Source organism: Telmatherina bonti, assembly GCF_933228915.1.
Source record: "Telmatherina bonti genome assembly, chromosome: 6".
Classification (NCBI taxonomy): Eukaryota; Metazoa; Chordata; class Actinopteri; order Atheriniformes; family Telmatherinidae; genus Telmatherina; species Telmatherina bonti.
The window spans coordinates 18,316,818-18,335,029 of NC_136624.1; the positions used below are offsets into that span (position 1 = coordinate 18,316,818).

The 18,212-nt window shown below is 38.5% G+C and overlaps 1 protein-coding gene across 1 annotated transcript in view; it reads left to right on the forward strand.

Moving 5' to 3' along the window:
• Positions 1 to 17,581, forward strand: part of il17rd (interleukin 17 receptor D) — a gene marked incomplete at both ends in the record, with an annotated part of 37,013 nt that extends 19,432 nt beyond the window's left edge. Inside the window, 14 exons of the mRNA XM_079242349.1 lie at positions 619 to 741; positions 7,066 to 7,184; positions 7,855 to 7,975; positions 8,922 to 8,966; positions 9,335 to 9,486; positions 11,984 to 12,049; positions 12,265 to 12,319; positions 12,634 to 12,744; positions 14,162 to 14,346; positions 14,432 to 14,547; positions 15,936 to 16,187; positions 16,306 to 16,848; positions 16,970 to 17,256; positions 17,457 to 17,581. Of these exons, the coding sequence (XP_079098475.1) occupies positions 619 to 741; positions 7,066 to 7,184; positions 7,855 to 7,975; positions 8,922 to 8,966; positions 9,335 to 9,486; positions 11,984 to 12,049; positions 12,265 to 12,319; positions 12,634 to 12,744; positions 14,162 to 14,346; positions 14,432 to 14,547; positions 15,936 to 16,187; positions 16,306 to 16,848; positions 16,970 to 17,256; positions 17,457 to 17,581 (2,300 nt within the window). The remainder of the gene's footprint in view (positions 1 to 618; positions 742 to 7,065; positions 7,185 to 7,854; positions 7,976 to 8,921; positions 8,967 to 9,334; positions 9,487 to 11,983; positions 12,050 to 12,264; positions 12,320 to 12,633; positions 12,745 to 14,161; positions 14,347 to 14,431; positions 14,548 to 15,935; positions 16,188 to 16,305; positions 16,849 to 16,969; positions 17,257 to 17,456) is intronic.
• Positions 17,582 to 18,212: the final 631 nt, after the last annotated feature.

Sequence of the window (18,212 nt, forward strand, 5' to 3'; positions counted from 1 at the left end):
CTGCTAATTTCTCTAAGTCACAGTAAATCCAGAAGAAACTTAAATCTTTAATAAATAAGTTGGTATGAAATGAAACTTTTGGAAACCAAGGTAAGATGAGCACAGCAGAAGGTGGCGGAGAGTTTAGGCTCCTAGATGTCAGTTATCTCCTCTCATGGGAAGCTCCCACCCAGAGGCTTGAATCTTAGAAGCTATATGCAACCCACAACTTTTAACAAAAGCTGTGCTAACATTACAGTTTTCATCAAATGACGGGAAAATTCAAAGACACATACCCTCCACCTTTTATTACAGCAGCAGATATTTTCTTACTCTGGCTTTTGTATCGATGAGTCAACAAAGAGAGTTTCATGTGCAGCCGTCAGTCACCTTAGATTGTCTTTGTGAAAATGAAGTGAACGTGATGGGCAGGAATTCCTGCTCTCGTTACTTTACCACTCTTCAAAACAACAATCATCTCATATGATCCAAAGTTCAGAAGTGATTTGATTGAGTCGTTTGAGTGTTTTAGCTTCTGCTTATCTGTAGAAATGTTCATAGCCAAAGCAGAGATGTTGAGAAATATGTTATAACTTGTCACCGTTTTCATTTATTTATACTGTCTCTATTTTTCTGCAGACTGCTCATTAAATTACCCTTTGGGGAAGCATGTGATCCATGAGGTCTCCAACATCTCCTTCAGCCATCTGGCCTGTGAGGACCAGGCTGCTGTGGTCGTCCACTGGTCTTCAAGTCCGCTAGGTAGAGTCAGTCTGTTATCCTGTTTACTTACCTGTCCACCTGTCTGTATTTACATGCTTTTATGCAGAAGCTGATCAATGGGTAAAAATGGGGGAGTTGAAGGAAGAAACACGAGAAGGTAAAGCCTTCAAAGTGCTAAGATTACCCAGCACTGTGTGCCCCTTTGATCAGACCAGGAGAGGATCACATCTCGCACAACAATACACCGATTTGACCGTGAAGGAATGTGTGTGTGTGTGAGATCAGTGTAAGGTGAACCCTGCTCGCTTCCCCTCTCTTTTTCTGTGACAAAACCTTCAGTTGTTTCCTGGAAGGGCCAGAAATCTTCTGCAAATGTCCATGCTATACCTGAATGTGAGCAGCTCCCTTTTGGGGGAAAAATAATCAACTCGGGTCCTTTGAGAAAAATGAACAGGAACTAAAAACCAGCAATATGCTAATAATTGTCCATGATGTTCAGTTTAAATTAGTGTTGGTTTTTTTGTTTGTTTTTTGTCATTTAAATGATGTTTTATTTAATTTGTTCCTTTTTTGGTAAAATTATTAAAGTATTTTTAATTTATGTTAATTTTCCTTTAACCCTTTAAAGCTTGATACATTAAAAAAACTAGTAAAAGTCCATTTTTGAAATGAAGGTCTTTATTTGCCTCTTTTAACAAATTTAACAAAAAAAAAAAAAATCACTATTTTTCAGAATATTTACCATATATTACAATGCAATATGTCAAAATGATTATAGTGTAATCATTTGATTTTTTTTTTTTTTTGTTTTGTTTTTACTATGAAGTGATTCAAAAAGTCTCCAAAACAGTATATTATTAAAATAAAATAAATCATGGAACTGTTAAATTACTTGAACACTCTGTTTTTGAATGAACAGAAATTTGTTTATACAAACTGTTTGAGAAAACTATCCTAATAGAACTTCATATTAAAATGAATAACTGTTTCAGAAACCTTTTTATATGATTAAACCGGTACTAAATTGATCCCTTAACAGTTGCATGCTACCGTTCTTTTTGTGTTAATTGCTACTAGACTTATTCCGGTACAAAAACTAAATATAGGCCAGTTGCAGATTTTATGCTGTTGTATCTGTGTATTCCTACTGAGTTTTTGAAGCATCAAGTGTTACTTGAAGTGATTTTCTTTTGGGTTTTTTTTAATGATCCAATCACCAACTATAAAGGCACTCTCTGAAGCCTTCCTGGCAGAGGAGCTAAACTTGGTTTGAGGCTAATAGGACTCTAATTACAGTGTATATGCCTCCAATTGATGCCAACACCCCCCCCCGGGAGCTGCACAAACAAGATGTTAGACAGGTGCTGAGATCAGTAAATCCCACTAAGGCAGCTGGACCAGATGTGATATAAAGTAAAGCTCTGCAAGCATGTTCTGGCCAGCTCAATGGTGTTTTAACACCATATTAAGGGCACATTCACATCAGCCTTTTTGATTAGAATCCTAGTCTGATTGCTCCGAAAGTCCGCTTCATTTGGGGAAATGTAAATGTGCAAAAAAAAAAAATTCTGATTTGGATCAAAGAAGTAGACTCAGTGCACCTACAAATGCATGTCTTGGCCTGCTTCAAGTGGACCAAATACAGGAAGTGGACAACAAAAAAAAGTGCATTGTGAATTCAGTGCACAATTGCAGGTGAACACAACCAAAAGATACATGTGTGTTTGATAATTAATGACTCTGTACAGGAAAAATAGCTTACAGGAACACATGGAAGAATTTGGTCAAAGTTGTGGTATGATCAACCAGGTCACTAGGATCTGACACAGCTCCATATTTTCTTGCCTCTTGCGGAGGGTGAAACGCGTATTTATAAAAGGTTTGATTATTTTTCAGAAGTGCAGCGTAAACGCAAGTCCAGAATAATGTTACCCCTCCCAACTAAACCGAGTCCCCAATCAGTCTAGCGGATTATCTTGATGTAAATACGCCTTATCCTTTCTTTCGCCTCACTTCAACCCATATCAATTTGCCCATACAGCCAACAGGTCAGCTGATACCATAGCAACTACAGTGCACACCATCCTGAGTTACCTTGAGTATCTGAAAAGTTAAACTAGAGTGCTCTTCTTCAATTTCCATTCTGCATTCAAAACTAATAACCTCGGACAAATCTGATCTTTAAAGTGGAACTATTATGTGCATTTCAGGCTAATTTATTTTTATTTCTGAGACCAGAAGGGCTGGGATTGATTGAGTTATTGTCACAAATCTCTTTATTTACTTTAGACCGACCCTCTCCGTAGGCTGTCAGATCAGCCTGTGGGCAAAATGAGTGGATTGAGACTTTTCCACATTAAGCCCCGCCTCCCGCCACTGCACTACATCGGGAACGCGCACCACACCTGCTTTCACCGTCATTGTAGCATCTCATAAACAGAAGGATTAGGCTAATATGAACTCAATAAAAAAAACAAAAAAAAACTACAATGTCAACACATAGCATACAGCCCTACATGTTGGAACCTGAATCAGAGCCTGAAAACGAAGTGGAAAACAGCAACCCACAGCAACGAATGCAGCAGGATGTCTCTCTTTGGTAAACTCACCAGCCATCGTTGGAAATAACTTTATCCGACGTTTTCCACCCGCCTAATGTATTTGTGCATGCCCTTGTTAACCAGTAGAAGGTAACCAATCACCGAACCTCATCCCCCAGGACGTCACAAGGATTTCCAAGTAGAAAAAACTCTCTAAAATGACGCGTTTTTCGTCGCCATGGAAACCGAATGGAGCGAGTGCTGAAACTCAAACTCAAACATGCGTTTAGGTGATAAAAAATGGTGCCGTTCACATGTCTGGTGAGGATTCAACACTGTGACACTGTAGAAAGCTCAGAAAACTCCAAATACCATAATAGCACCCCTTTAAACTGCTGGACCTTGAGCTCTTCCCATCTATCTTGTCTCCAGATTCAAATCTGTCTCTCACATCTTCTCAACCACACAGGCCTATGGGGAGCCAGGTTCCCCACAGGCCTGTGTGTTGACTCCTCTTCCCCATTCCCGTTACATTTATGACTGTTCTGAGAGGCTGTTGAAGTGTTTGGCGCCACCAAAACAAAGGATTTTGTATGAGATTGCAAATTGATGTTGGAATTAAGGAAGAAGTGCGACGCACCACCTCTCCTCTTTGCATCAACATATTGGGCGTGGAAAGAGTGCAGCTTTTTGATTTATTCATTCATATAGTCTACATTTTTTCATATTTCCTTTCCGTTTCACAAAATCTGTTGGTTTCAGCCTGTCAGATATACACAAGTGTGTTCTGTCAGCTTGTTTTACATGAGTGTAAACATCTCACAAGTCAGCCTGACCCAGTTGATAATGTTGTAAAACTTAGTGAGAGCTCCATTTTTAGGGTTAATTGGCCCAAATCACTTAATACTCTGGATATGCTGGACTCAGTGTGGACCTGTGGTGTTCTCTCGTGGTTGTTTCACCTGCAGTTATCACCTTTTCAAGTCGCATATCCAGCAGTTATTACAAGAATTTTTTAATTAATGACCAAGATATAGGCTCAATCTGCCCGTGATTTTCAGTTTATGAAGATCTCCCACAGTGGAAATAAAAAAAATAAAGATTATTTTCTATCTTTATTTATTGGTAAAATGTTATTTTAAAAATTTTTGCTTTAAGTAGGAAGGTTGTCAAATCAACAAAAGCAATGATCGACGTGTTATTTGTAAATGAATTTTGTTAGACTTAAAAGAATGAAGCACTGTGGCTAATGCTCCATTAGAAAAATTAATAATAGTAGAAAATATCTGATCTTTGTAGAAGAGTGCAGTAAACTTCAACATTCCTCTCAGCCTGAGAACTACACAAAGATAGGAGCTCATGTTTCACCTGCACCGACTGTGCCTTGCATTCTTTTGTTCCTACATACTTCCACCCAAACCAGTGAGGCTCAGGCTGGTCAGAATGGTTTATCTGATATTTATTGTGGGTTTGAGGCAGGATTGGACAAACAAAAGCTGTTAAAACATGTTTGTAAATGAGAGTATAATAAAACAAAACAAAGAAGTTGTTGTTGTTTTTTTTGTTTGTTTTTTTTTTAAAGTATCCTTCTATTTAATAGAGAAAATGCCAAAAAATATATTTTTATATCCTTTACATTTATAATTTCATTGTATTTAAAATACCAAAAAACACAACATTCAATGCCAGCAATACACCAAAAGAAGAAAAGGTTGACGAGAGGCAAAGAAGTTTAGAAAGGTTTACAGAATCATAATAACTGGTGACAGGTGAGGGTGTCAGGATTTAGTATAAAAGGGGCATCCACCAAAGATTTGTGGGTTGTGGTTTATAACTTTCTGTAACACTGTCAGAGACACATAAGTAAGTCAGATTTCAACCAGATGTAACCAGAAACTATATCTTACAAGGAGGAATCCATTCATTAACTGTAAAAACACAGCTGAGTTTTCTGGTTGAAATTGGGAGAAAGACAAAGGACATGTGGTCTGTAGTCAGATGAGTACAAATCTCCTCTATATGGCTTAGATTATGAGTACCCCATCTTTGCCTGCATACAAATAACTCTAATAACATACAAATAAACAAGCCAGCTGTGTATTATCAAAAATCTTTACAACATTGCACAAACAGGTATGACTATAACTTGGCTTAGCTGGCATGTAGTTTGGTACATAAAATGTACACCTGATATATCTGATATACTTCATGCCACCTCTCTTGTTCGTCACAAATACTTCACTATCCTGCTCCACGTCCCTTTCTGTCTCCTACTGAAAATGAGGCACATTTAACGAAGATTTGCATCTGTTACGCATTCTGTCTCTAATCTGAGCTCTCTCCAACCAGTAAAAGTCAGCCTGATATGGACTGCTGTCTTATCACACGCTCTGTCTCGTTATCTCTCTCTCTTTTCCTCACTTCCTCTGTCTTCTTGTGTTTCTTTGCTGAATCAGCCATGGTGCCTGTTGAAAGCAGCCATTGTGTTGATATCCAGTCGTGATGCGGTGCCCTATAGCAAAATGCCACTGTGTCATGTGTTGTGAGATATGGTTTCTCATCCTGATGCTGCAGTAAAACGGCAGCTCTTAGAATGTGAATAATCAATATCAATTTGCCATCAAAATGAGTATGAAGCACAGAGTTCTAAGGATGGAAAGTTATGTAGTTTTGCTCTAAATCAGGAGGGTCCAAAGTCCATCCTCAAGGGCCACTGTCCTGCAGGTCTTTAATATTTCCTGCTTCAACACACCTCACACAAAACTAAATAGATCCAGTAGCCTATGAAGCTCTTCAGAGTGACTCACTTAGTTGAGATGTGGGTTGGAAAACATTGAAAGCCTGCAGATTAGAGCTGGAAAGCCTGTTTTAAGTAAAGAGTCACTGAAAGTTTCAGGTTTTCTGGAATTGTGTGACTTCCTTAATGTAAGTTGCAGAAACAAACTAATTTCATATCGTTTATTTCTTTCAAGTTTAAGATGCTTTGAAAGGCATCTTAAACTTTTTTATCCTTAAAAAGATTTAAAAAAAAAAAAAAAAAAAAGCCATGTCATTGGATCTCTTCCTGCAGTGGTTTCATGGCACTCTACTGATATTCCCAGTTTTTTTTTGTTTTTGGTTTTTTTGTTCAATTTTTATTCTTTCTAAAGTCTTAAACTCATCTGCAGAAGGTGTGATTGAGCCTATGAGCTCAAAGTAATTTTTATCATTCAAAATGTGGAACAAGCTGAAACACACAGAAAACTGCCAGGGTTGAGGATAGGAAGAAGTTTTACTAAACCCAAGCTGTGGCAGACGTGATGCCGTGCTGCTGCAGCTTAAATGCAAATTTTCATTAAGTGTGTGAGAGAGAAAGAGAGATGTGTTCAGAAATGTGCCTCAAGACAGAAAAACCTGTTCCACCACTCTCTCTCTTTCACAGCTAATAGGAAAAACATGTCCGGTGGATCTGAAGGTGTAATTACAGCACAGATGTGTTTTCAAAGAAGAGGAGGAAGAGCAAGCAGGGCGGGAGTGGAGGGAAGAGAAGAAGGTGGAATGGGTGAAGAGGAGGACAGGAAACAAAGAAGGAGCAGACAGGAGGAAATGAATTCAAATGAAGAAACTAAAAGTGGAGGGGAGGAAAGGGGGTGATTTGGAGCCATGAGGTAGGAAGGAGGGAAGGAGAGAGAATAAGTATTGGAATGAGGGAGGGAAGAGAGACAAGGAATGTGGGAAGGAAAGAAGGGAAGGAAAGGCAACAAGTAGATGAGGAAAGATGGAAGATTTTGGAAAACAGAAAACATTTGGGAGAAGCTGAACTGATTGTTGTATGTTTCTGCAGGGATTGAACACATTAAAGGCTTCAGAGTTTATTTAGAAGACAAAAATCCAGAGGGGAAACAGTGTCAACACCTCATCCTCAAAGACCCACGACAGCTCAACTTCTCCTACAGGAACACAGTAAGAACAAACCCAGATCATCCATTAAGCAGTAAGATGAGTAACTTGTATGTGTTGTTTTATGATGTTTTAAGCATAAAATATGTTGTGATAGGTTGTGATGTGATGTTACTGCCTCCTGGCTTAACTTTGATGTCAAAGATGGAGTAAAAAATTCACAGATTGGATTTCATTACCAGTTTCAAAATCTGACTGTGTGGGATTTTTATTGAGATGTGCTGATCAGATAGAAATTACACATCTATAAAGCTAACTTGCTAGCCAATGATATTCACCTGATTCTCCCAGTAAACAATGGAGCATTTACAAAATACCTTTTTAAAATACCCATGGCCCTGAAAATTTAGAATAATGACAAGTCAGTGTAAATATGGGAATATTAGAATAACGTCCATACAAGATGGCTTTCAGTTAAATTTATCATTTATTTGTGTTTTGAAGACATTAAGACAGCATTTGGCTCATTAAATCGCACTGACTTTAGTTAATTTGCATCTGCTGTGTTGTTTTGGTTTGTTGTCACAGATAGAGGTACTGCTTAACTACTGTATATATAAAATATATACTATATACATAAAAAATGTTAGCACTCAAACTTCATTTACCCTGATTGATTTCTTCTGTTTGACTTTTGTAAGCAACTAGTTTGTTTCTGTTCTTCCCCACTCAGAAGCTGAGCAGTCAGCCGTTCAGTGGTTTGACTTTTGACACTGACTACATGGTCCGTGTTGTTCCCTTCCCATCGCTGATGAATGAGAGTTTTTTCCCTCCGTCTTTCCTCAGGACCAACTGTAAGTCGCACTCACATCCGGAAATGATTAATCAATTATTAATTTTTCAAGGGTCTCCTCCAACAGATGATAAAAGGACAGACAATCTTTATCCAAGAAAATTGTAAGATTGAGAGAAAATTCTTGCTAATCTTTCTTTCAATGTTTAAATGCTTGATTTTGTCATTGCAAACGCAAAGAAACTGTTTTGTTGGATCGAAATTTGAGTTACATCCTATAACTCAAATTTTATAAACGGTAGTCTGCATCCTGACAGGTTGTGAGGAGATTAACCTGATTAGAAGCAATAAATTATGTCTTTATTTACACGCACAGCATTTCTCCAGCTTCTTTTTGATATCCATTGGATTCTTTTGTTTTGTGACATTGTCTCATTCATCTGTTTATTCCTTAATCCTTATTATTTAATGACATGAAATAAACATTGGAAACAAAAAGAAACTTAACATTTTGCTCCAGAAGTTTGGGGGAAAAAAAAGTCTTAAAGAAACTCAGCAGAGATGAACTTTTCCAAAGTTTTACTGACCTTTGACTGTTTCATCTGAAGAGGCTAGCAGTCGTCTGCTGCTCCTGCAGTCCATGATGAAGTGTCATCAGACACAACTCCTAGAACCTGGCATTATTTCAGAGGGGTCATCTATGTATCTGTGTGTGTGTAGAGGTGTGTGTGTGTGTGTGTGTGTGTGTGTATTTCAGTGTCTGGAAAAAGAGATACTTTTAGCTATAAGGATGAAATTTGTCCTACTTCATTGAATTGGACAAACGCTTTTTACCTTTACCTGAAACAAAAATCAAAGTGACATTGATATGGAGAAGAATAAAAACATGTCTAAGGGCCAAATTGACGGCAGCGTAATGTTTGTTTCGGCATAGAAAAGGCTTCCCAATAAAAACATGAGAAGATGAAGTGAATAACAGTTTTCTTCATATTTCTTTCTCCCAACAGCATGTGAAATCCTGCTTGGATCAGACAACCTGGTCTGCAAACCATGTAAGTTCCTCAGTGTCTTCGTCATAAGTAAAGCCACATGTAGATAGAGAATTAGGGTCTGGCTGCAGTAATTGGTCTGCAGAGGCAGACTGGCTTGGTCTCACAACAATCCAATGTGAATGAGAAGAAAACAAAAAACAAAATATTTCACACATTAAATGAGTATGAATGAGCAAATCAGCAGAAAAATATGTTTTTAAAAAAAACCTTTAAAACTATATGAATAATTTAACTACTTTTAACATGTTTTATTTAAATTAAAAAGTCTTATCAGTGATTTCCATAAAAGTTCCATACTTCAAAACATTATTACACATCAGTAAATGTTTCATAAGTGTGGGAGTTAAGTTTTGTATCTGTCCCTGCAGTCTGGAAGCCAAAGACCCTGAATGTTTCTCAGCTTGGATCAAACCTTCACGTGGTCTTCGACCGGGCTCCGGCCTCCTTCGGCTTCCACTTCTACTATATCTACTACAAACTGCGACAGGATGGTCCATTCAGACTGCAGCGCTGCAAACCAGTAAGGCTGACTGCTCTGCATGTATTTCTGTATGACGTATACAATATTGTAACATTGAAATAACTTCAATATCAAAACTCTAGTTTAAAAAAAAAAAATTTAAAACAGAATTTGATTATCACAAGGAAAATGACAGAAAAAAAATTTAAAAAGTAACTTACTGTTATTGTACTGTAAAAAAGGAGGGATTGTTCACAGCTGAGGGAACATGATGCTCTTGTTGTGCAAGATCTTGGAAAACAAAAAGAAACATCTCTTTTGGTCTTTTAATTTTAAAGTACAGCAGCAGTTTTACTGAAGCCACTTGTGTTGAATTTGTAAAATCCAACACATTTGCTTTACTTTAATAATAAACATCAGGCTATTTCAAAACGTTTGTTATTGAGATTTCCTTGGATGCTATTGGTCCCTTATTGTGAAAAATGAAAGTCAGTATCATGATGGCTGGCGGCTTTTTGTGAGATTCTGAAACACAGATATAAATCTTTAAAAACAGCATTTTAGCAAAAAAAAAGTCCCAAAGAATAATTTTCCAGCCTTCTTGGAGGACTTCCAAATCTCTTCTTTGGATGTTGGCTGCTTCTTGTCCTGTTCTCTGTCAAGACAATCTCACACTGCTTCAGTAAGGCTGAAGTCCTCCTCTTGGGAGGATTTCTAAATCTAAGACCTGCTGCTACTGACTTTTAGTCCAGTTCTAGTGCCAGCCCCCGTTTCCCTTCCTGAAGGATGGCTTCTTGACAGCCGCCCTTCCATGGAGACCATCGTTCAGGCCTCTGTTAAAGGATGATCCACCTTCAGCTAATCCACCTACTCTATCTACTAGATGGATCAGCTGATGGATGGTTTGGTTTAAGTGTTCAGAATTCTTTTGTGCCATTATGCATACAAATTATTTTTTTGTTTGGCAGCTCTCAGCAACTTGTTTCTAAAGTTTCTAAGTTTCTAAAAGACATTATTTCCAGATTTTTCAAGTTTGATAGTTCTTCTTTTGTCCTCCATCTTGCCCCATTTCATCAATCTTTTAAGTACTCACTCCACGACATGCTGAGATGTACCAAGGTTTCAGCTTAATACCTTCTTATAAATCACCCTTTCAGTGCAAAATACTTGTTCATGTCTGTTAAACTATTATCTTGATCATTTTTCGCCTATGCATTTAAAGAAATTGGGGGGAAAATTATCTTTGCAACAGGTAAGCCTGAATTACTCTTTTTAACGACTACTTGTATTATATAACAGAGTCGTAGTTCATACAAAATAATAATAATGAGACATTTTACTTTTGGGTGCCTTTCATGAAACTTGAGGTCACCTTAAAGGAAAAGGTACATAAAAATGTAATCAATTACAGACACTAAAACAATAAATGTGGAAATATAAAAACAGGACACATCAGACTAATTAAGCAGAAGGAGCAAACTGAGTATCAGATAAGTCTGCAGTTTGGATCTGATAAGTGGAAATGAGTCGATACTACCAATGTCAGTAAGTTCTGTCATTTTAAAAGCAGAACTGCTGCTCAGACTGGTTTTTAGATGGCATCAGAAGCGTCGCAGGGTTGCTTGATGTTTCCTTCATTTGGAGGACCTCTCTTTAGATCTGAAAGTCTTGCCAGAACACAAAGTTTGCATCCTGTACTTTAAAATTGTCACCAGGTTTCAGACATCAACAATGGTGACTCCTATTCAACACCACCTCCTGTTTCACTTTGTGCATCAGGTTGAAATAAACTTGTGATGTGATCAACATAAAGTTCAGTTACTGGCAGTGTGTTTTTTTGGGGGTTTTTTTTTAGATCAATTTCTACTGTGATGGTAAAAAACATTTGATCTTCCCTCATGTCTTTTCTGCATCCAGTCGTTTAGGTGTCTGTTGGTCATTTACTGCAGCTCTGCAAAACGGATGTTGCTTAATTCACTCCTATTTTACGCTTTGATAAGCCTGTGGCCCCTCCTTTTCTCATTTGTTTCTCATATGTTGGTTGTTACTTTTTATACGGAAACTTTTCATGTAACTCCCTGCAGAGATTGTCAGCAAAACATGTGGCATTGCTCAAGTTTTTCTCTCCCAAAAACTCTCCATGAAAGTCAGATTTCTGCTCCACCCAATGTGGCCATTTGGAACGACTGTAAAAGGTTTTTGATTTTATCCTTTTGTGCGGGGCTAAAAATCTGACCTAAATATTCAACCACATCAAGCATCTTTACCTGTTCATGTCCACACTGGAAGGTGGTTTAAAAAGGCCTTTGTTCCAGTCCCCTGGTGGCTGCTTTCTCCTTGATGTCTCTCCAGCAGCTTTTTTTTTTTTTTTTTTTTTTAATGTCTTTGTTGTCTCAATACCATGACTCACACAGATGGGATAACATCACAGCCGTCTACACAGTCTCACTTCAAACACATGGACATTATGTAGCCACATTTCTGATTCAGATCAGTAGAAATTTATATGATTGTTTTGTTTTTCCCAATGATCATTCAGAGTTTTGATCGTTTGCAGGATGTAAACCAAGCCCGGACAACATGTATCATCCAAGACCTAACTCCAGGAACCTACACTATAGAGGTACATAAATGCACCACATCATTTGTCAGCTGGCTAAACTGGTTTGTCTTATTGTTGTTAAAATACATTGACAAATGTATATGTATATATATACATATGTGTGTGTGTGTGTGTGTGTATATATATATATATATATATATATATATATATATATATATATACTCCCCCTCTTGTTTATTTATTTAATTGTTTTTCTTGTTTTCCCTCGGTACCAGCTTAGAGATGATGGTAATACAACTAGGAGGCAAACGCAGTACTATGTCAGCCAAGGTGAGAGACACACATCACAATAAAATAAATATTTTGTGCATTATAAGTACTTAAACATGAAAACAGTCCATCAGAGCTGCCTGAATTTAAATAGTAGCAATAGTCTGAATAATCTGTTCAAAACCAGCCCTGCTTTCCAAGCTCAATAAAATGCGAGCTTGCGTAGCATTATACTTTGTCTCTAGTTCTTTCTACAGACTGAGAAAATGATAAAGTTTATATTCAAAGCTTAAACAAATCATAACAGACCCATTTGTATGAAGACCAAAGTAATTGATGTTTTCAATCATACTGGTTGGGTTTATTATTACCAGTCCACTCCCCCTGGGCGGGACCCATCCGTGCCATGGCCATCACTGTTCCTCTGGTCATCATGTCTGCTTTCGCCACTCTCTTCACCGTCATGTGTCGCAAGAAGCAGCAAGGTGAGGAGAGCCAATGAGGAAATTTTCTACATTTTCTTCATCATCTTTTTTTTTTTTTTAATCACAAATAAGTTATCCACAGGACTTATAAATTAAGACAAATACTAGGGTTCATACAGAGCTAGATATATTGGGGAAACAAGTGCAAGCTCCATACAAGTCAGTGGCAAATGGAAAAGTTTTGTAATTTGATGTAAAAGAAGCAAGAGTTGCTTGTTATATAAACAATTTGAAGGCTGTTCCTTAACAGTTATTAGTATAGATTGTACTTGTGGTTGTAGGTACCTGAACCTTCGATCTCTAATCTGAAAGTTCTTTAAGTTTTAAATAAGTATTGTGTTTTCCATGTTCATTAGAAACTAATAGACTACTTTATCTTTCTCTGCTTCGTATTGTATTTAGTCATTATTCTCTACAGTGCAACCAGAGATTTCAGAGATTAGAAAAGTTAGAATCCTATTTTTTTAAATGTATAAGATTAATTTTGTGAAGATATTCATGGTGCGCAGAGGTTAAATCTCAATGCTTTTATGGATGTTCTTTTCCACTCCCCAAAGTTGTTTTCAAATTCCTGACAGAGCTGGATGTAAGCATAAAGGGTTAATTTGTGCCAATAAAATATATGTTTTTTTTTTTTTTTTAAAAGTTCTTAAAGTGGAACTATTATGTGCATTTCAGGCTAATTTAATTTTATTTCTGAGACAAGAAGGGCTGGGATTGATCGAGTTATTGTCACAAATCTCTTTATTTACTTCAGACCGACCCTCTCCGTAGGCTGTCAGATCAGCCTGTGGGCAAAACGAGTGGATTGAGACTCTTCCGCATTAAGCCCCGCCTCCCGCCACTGCACTACATCGGGAGCGCGCACCGCACCTGCTTTCACCGTCATTGTAACATCTCATAAACAGAAGGATTAGACTAATATGAACTCAATAAAAAAAAAAAAAACTACAATGTCAACACATAGCATACAGTCCTACATGTTGGAACCTGAATCAGACCCTGAAAACGAAGTGGAAAACAGCAACCCACAGCAACGAATGCAGCAGAATGTCTCTCTTTGGTAAACTCACCAGCCATCCTTCGAAATAACTTTATCCGACATTTTCCACCCGCCTAATGTATTTGTACATGCCCTTGTTAACCAGTAGAAGGCAACCAATCACCAAACCTTATCCCCCAGGACGTCACAAGGATTTCCAAGTAGAAAAAACTCTCTAAAACAACGCATTTTTCGTCACCATGGAAACCGAATGGAGAGAGTGCTGAAACTCAAACTCAAACATGCGTTTAGGTGATAAAAAACGGTGCCGTTCACATGTCTGATGAGGATTCAACACTGTAGCACTGTAGAAAGCTCAGAAAACTCCAAATACCATAATAGCACCCCTTTAATGTTATTTTTCTCTTCTTTTAGAAAACATTTACAGTCAGCTGGACGAAGAGAGCAGTGAATCATCCAATCAAAGTGCAGCATTGAACAGCGAGCGACCATGGCCCCGCCCCAAAGTCTTCATCTGTTACTCTAACAGAGACGGCCCCAAACACACCAATGTCATCCAAAGCTTTGCTTACTTCCTGCAGGACTTCTGCGGCTGTGAGGTGAGATGCATCAAGGCAAAAAGAAAATAGAGCATAAAATAAAGGTAGAATAAAAGAAATTAAGCCCTTGTTAAATTATGCTCAGGTTGTGTTGGACCTGTGGGAACACCTGGAGATGTGCAAAGAGGGCCAGATGTCTTGGCTCAGCAGACAGTTGGATGAAGCAAACCACATCATCATCGTCTGTTCCAAAGGCCTAAGGTACACCCTTACTGTACTGTGTGTTTAAAGCTTACCTGGTCCACATCTTTGATGTTAACTGATGACTTACAAAGAACTGTGCATGAATTTATCTACACAGGCCTCAGTCAGGGCTTCCTTCGCCTTCTCTAGGTTCAGGATGCTTCAGCCATTATAGAAGAAAAATACAACAAAAAAAGAACAAAAATTATCTGTGTGCTTGCATATGTGCACAAACTCCCTACCAGATGTTAGATTGATTTTAAACATTTATTGTACACATTTAAAGTCTTAAAATGCCAATGTCTGTTCTTTGGTCACATTAACAAAAGGGAAATCTGACTTTTTCTGTTAGTCCTCAAATTTTGAAAACTTGCCCAGCATAAAAGGTCTCTAAGCTATTTTCAATAACATTTTATTTTATTGACAGATTTTGTTGATTGTGGTCATGTGAACAGCCACCTTACCTGACTCACAGGAACCTCATCTCTACAAACGTACAAATGCTTGAAGTGTGTTCATTTGCAGTTCTATTAGTGGCCACTAGATGCTGCTAAATCTTTCTTTTTGAAAAAGTATATTGAAAAGGGCTACATACTTAATAGTTTTGTTTTACAAGCAATAATAACAACACTAATAATATTGATAATGATAATAATAATAAATCAAATTAATAAAGTAAAGAGGAGCATGTCAATAGGGTTTTGGACTTGATTGTCATGTGAATTGACCTATCAAAATTTTCTGTCGTATCTTTTGGTCCAAAACATTTAAAATCAATCAAACATTTGCTCAGTTTGCAGTTATTTGGTTCCTTTTTCCTTTATTTCCTTCCCTCCATTTCTACATTCCTTCCATCAGGCTGAAACAGATCTGAAGGGTTTCCCTTTTATTCACACTTCCCTCCCTTTTTGTCCCCAAGTTGTCTTTCATACAAATTTTTTTCTCTCTTTTGTATTTCTCTCTTGTGCTTTTGTTCTGGATCCTTTTTCCAAACTGTTTGTTTACTGTTTTTGTTTTTTTTTTTTTGTTTTTTTTTTTTAATTAAATATAGGTCCCAATTGTGATATCACTATCTTACAAAAGTGACAGGTAAAATATTTGAGTGAAGCGTCATTGAGTATATTTGTACACAGGAGTTGCAGTTTATTCAACCAAATACTGCTCATCTCAGAATAAGTCAGATATAGTTTAAGAATACATGAATGATGTCTGAGGTAAAGCTGCCTAACCAAGATTCATCTTTTTCATTATTATGCATTCATAGTGGATGTTTCCTCTCTAAAACTTACCAGTCACTGCAAAGGCCCTCCAGTAATCGATATAGCTCCCACCCCTTTTTCAACTTTGACCAGTTTCTTTTTGTTTGAATGAATTTTGTTTTTAACATCTCAGTTGTCTTTCTGCAGATACTACGTGGAGAAAAAGGGCCGCAGAGGAAAGACGCCAGTCAGTCGTCGCAGTTGTAGCAGCAGCACCTCTCCGACAGGCGGATCAAACGGCGACCTGTTCATTGTGACCGTGTCCATGATTGCAGAGAAGCTGCGTCTGGCGAAGCAGAGTGAAGAGGGTGCGGATCAGGAGCTGAACCGCTACATGGCGGTGTACTTTGACTATTCAACAGAAAATGATATCCCCACTATTCTCAGTCTGACTCCCAGGTAGATGCACTGCTCTCGTAGAGCAACATTTTACTCTACTATTATTACTCCAAGATGACACTTTGAATAATACTTATTAGCTGCAATCTGATGAGTCTCTTCAAATTTCTGTGTTAAGATTCAAGCTGATGGACCAGCTGCCTCAACTCTTCAGTCGGCTACATTCGAGTCAGTCTGGTCTGGCTGACCATGAGCAGCAGCCTGTCAACGTCTCTAGGAGGAACTACTTCAGGAGCAAGTCTGGACGCTCGCTCTACGTTTCAATCTGCAACATGCACCAGCACATCTGCCAGAATCCTGATTGGTTCGAAAAGCAGCTGGCTCCTGCAGAAGGGCCCTCAGCCTCCACTGACTCCACTTCCAAACATCCTTCTCGCTCTGCTGGCCCAGCTCCGAGTCCTCCTCCAAAGCCTGCCTGCTCCTCCTCCTCACATCAACCTGAACAGAGGTTTGCCTCGGGTTTGGTGCTGAATGAGGTGATGGTGAGGACGCCATCACTGGAGGGGGTTGATGGAGTCCCAAAGAGGAATATGCTCCTGCTATCACCTGGGTCTTGTCCTGGCTCTAACCTTGGTCAGAATCAGAGTCCCAGTTCCAGTCCTGAACTCTGTCCGAGTCCAGAAGTGGCCCACTGCTCTACATCCACTCAGGGATCTATAAGGTAAAGCATTACAGTGTTGCTTTTATTGTTTTATTTTTTAATTATCAGGTCCAAAGACAGTAACTGAAAGAGCTCACCAGACTGACTGCACATGTTTTTTTTTGTTTGTTTGTTTATTCAGGTCCACTACTGGAATATCTGGAGGTGAACCCAGAGAGAAACCTGAAGAATCTTGTGCCTCCTCTTCTTCAGCTCCCTCTGTCCTGCAGGATGAGGCATGCGCTTCCTCTTCCCATGTAGAAGAGGACCATCCTGCTGCTCCAGAGGTTCCACCTCCTCGGGATTCAGGCATCTATGATTCATCTGTCCCTTCCTCAGAGCTCTCCATCCCCCTCATGGAGGGACTGTCACATGACCAGGCAGACTCCTCCTCCCTGACAGAAAGTGAATCATCTTCATCTGGTTTGGGTAAGCTTGATTGTTTTAGGAACTCACCTGTTTTATCAGTTCCATCTGCATATCATAAAGTATTGTTGTCATTTTCACATCATGTAACATACATGTGAAAAATTGTTCTTTCATGTGACTTTTTGACTTCTTTAAAATAATTTTTTTTAAAAACAGCCTCAATAAAATGTGTCATTTTCTTACTTTTATGTGTCTTTCAGGGGATGAGGAGCCGCCAGCTATCGTATCGCTCCGCTGCAGCGCCACCACAGTTTGCAAAGCCGAGCTGCACCACCATCAACACCTGGAGCACAATGATGCACTCACACGTGCAGCATCATTGTAGGGGATGCTCCCAGTCTTTCAAGAGAGGACCAACTGAATGATGTTACTAAAAAGGGCAACAAAGCAGTGTTCTCAGAGCTGCAGGGGCCATGATTGTTATGAAAGCAAAAATAGAGGAATTGAAAAGGCATTGGAGGAGTAAAACAGAGTCCTAGAAAACTAAATCTGTAGTAAATTTGGTAACCATCTGGTTGTTAAGGTACAATCTTGGATGACAATGTTCATTTTTGCAATCTAGAACACTGATACTTGTACATCTATGGTTAAACCACTTCGTAATTACTACAACCATTGACTCTTGACCCGTCGTGTCCTCTGTAATGATGGTTACCACTCTGCCTTATAACAACAGTACTGAATTTCGTTCTTCTGTTTATATAAAAAATACAGGTCCCTGGTAACCATGGTTACCACGGAGTTATAGAAACACTATGCCCTGGTAACTGTGGTAACTACTGGGTTAAAGAACGTTTATCATCAGTAACTGTGGAAAGTACTGAGTTCTACAACGCTACACCCTGGTAACTATGGTGACCACAGCATCCAGAAAACATTTTCTTTGGTGCTCTCAGTTGTTCAGCTGACTCCACTGACGTTCCTTCCTGGAGAATTAGGATGTGTTGAGCAGAGCG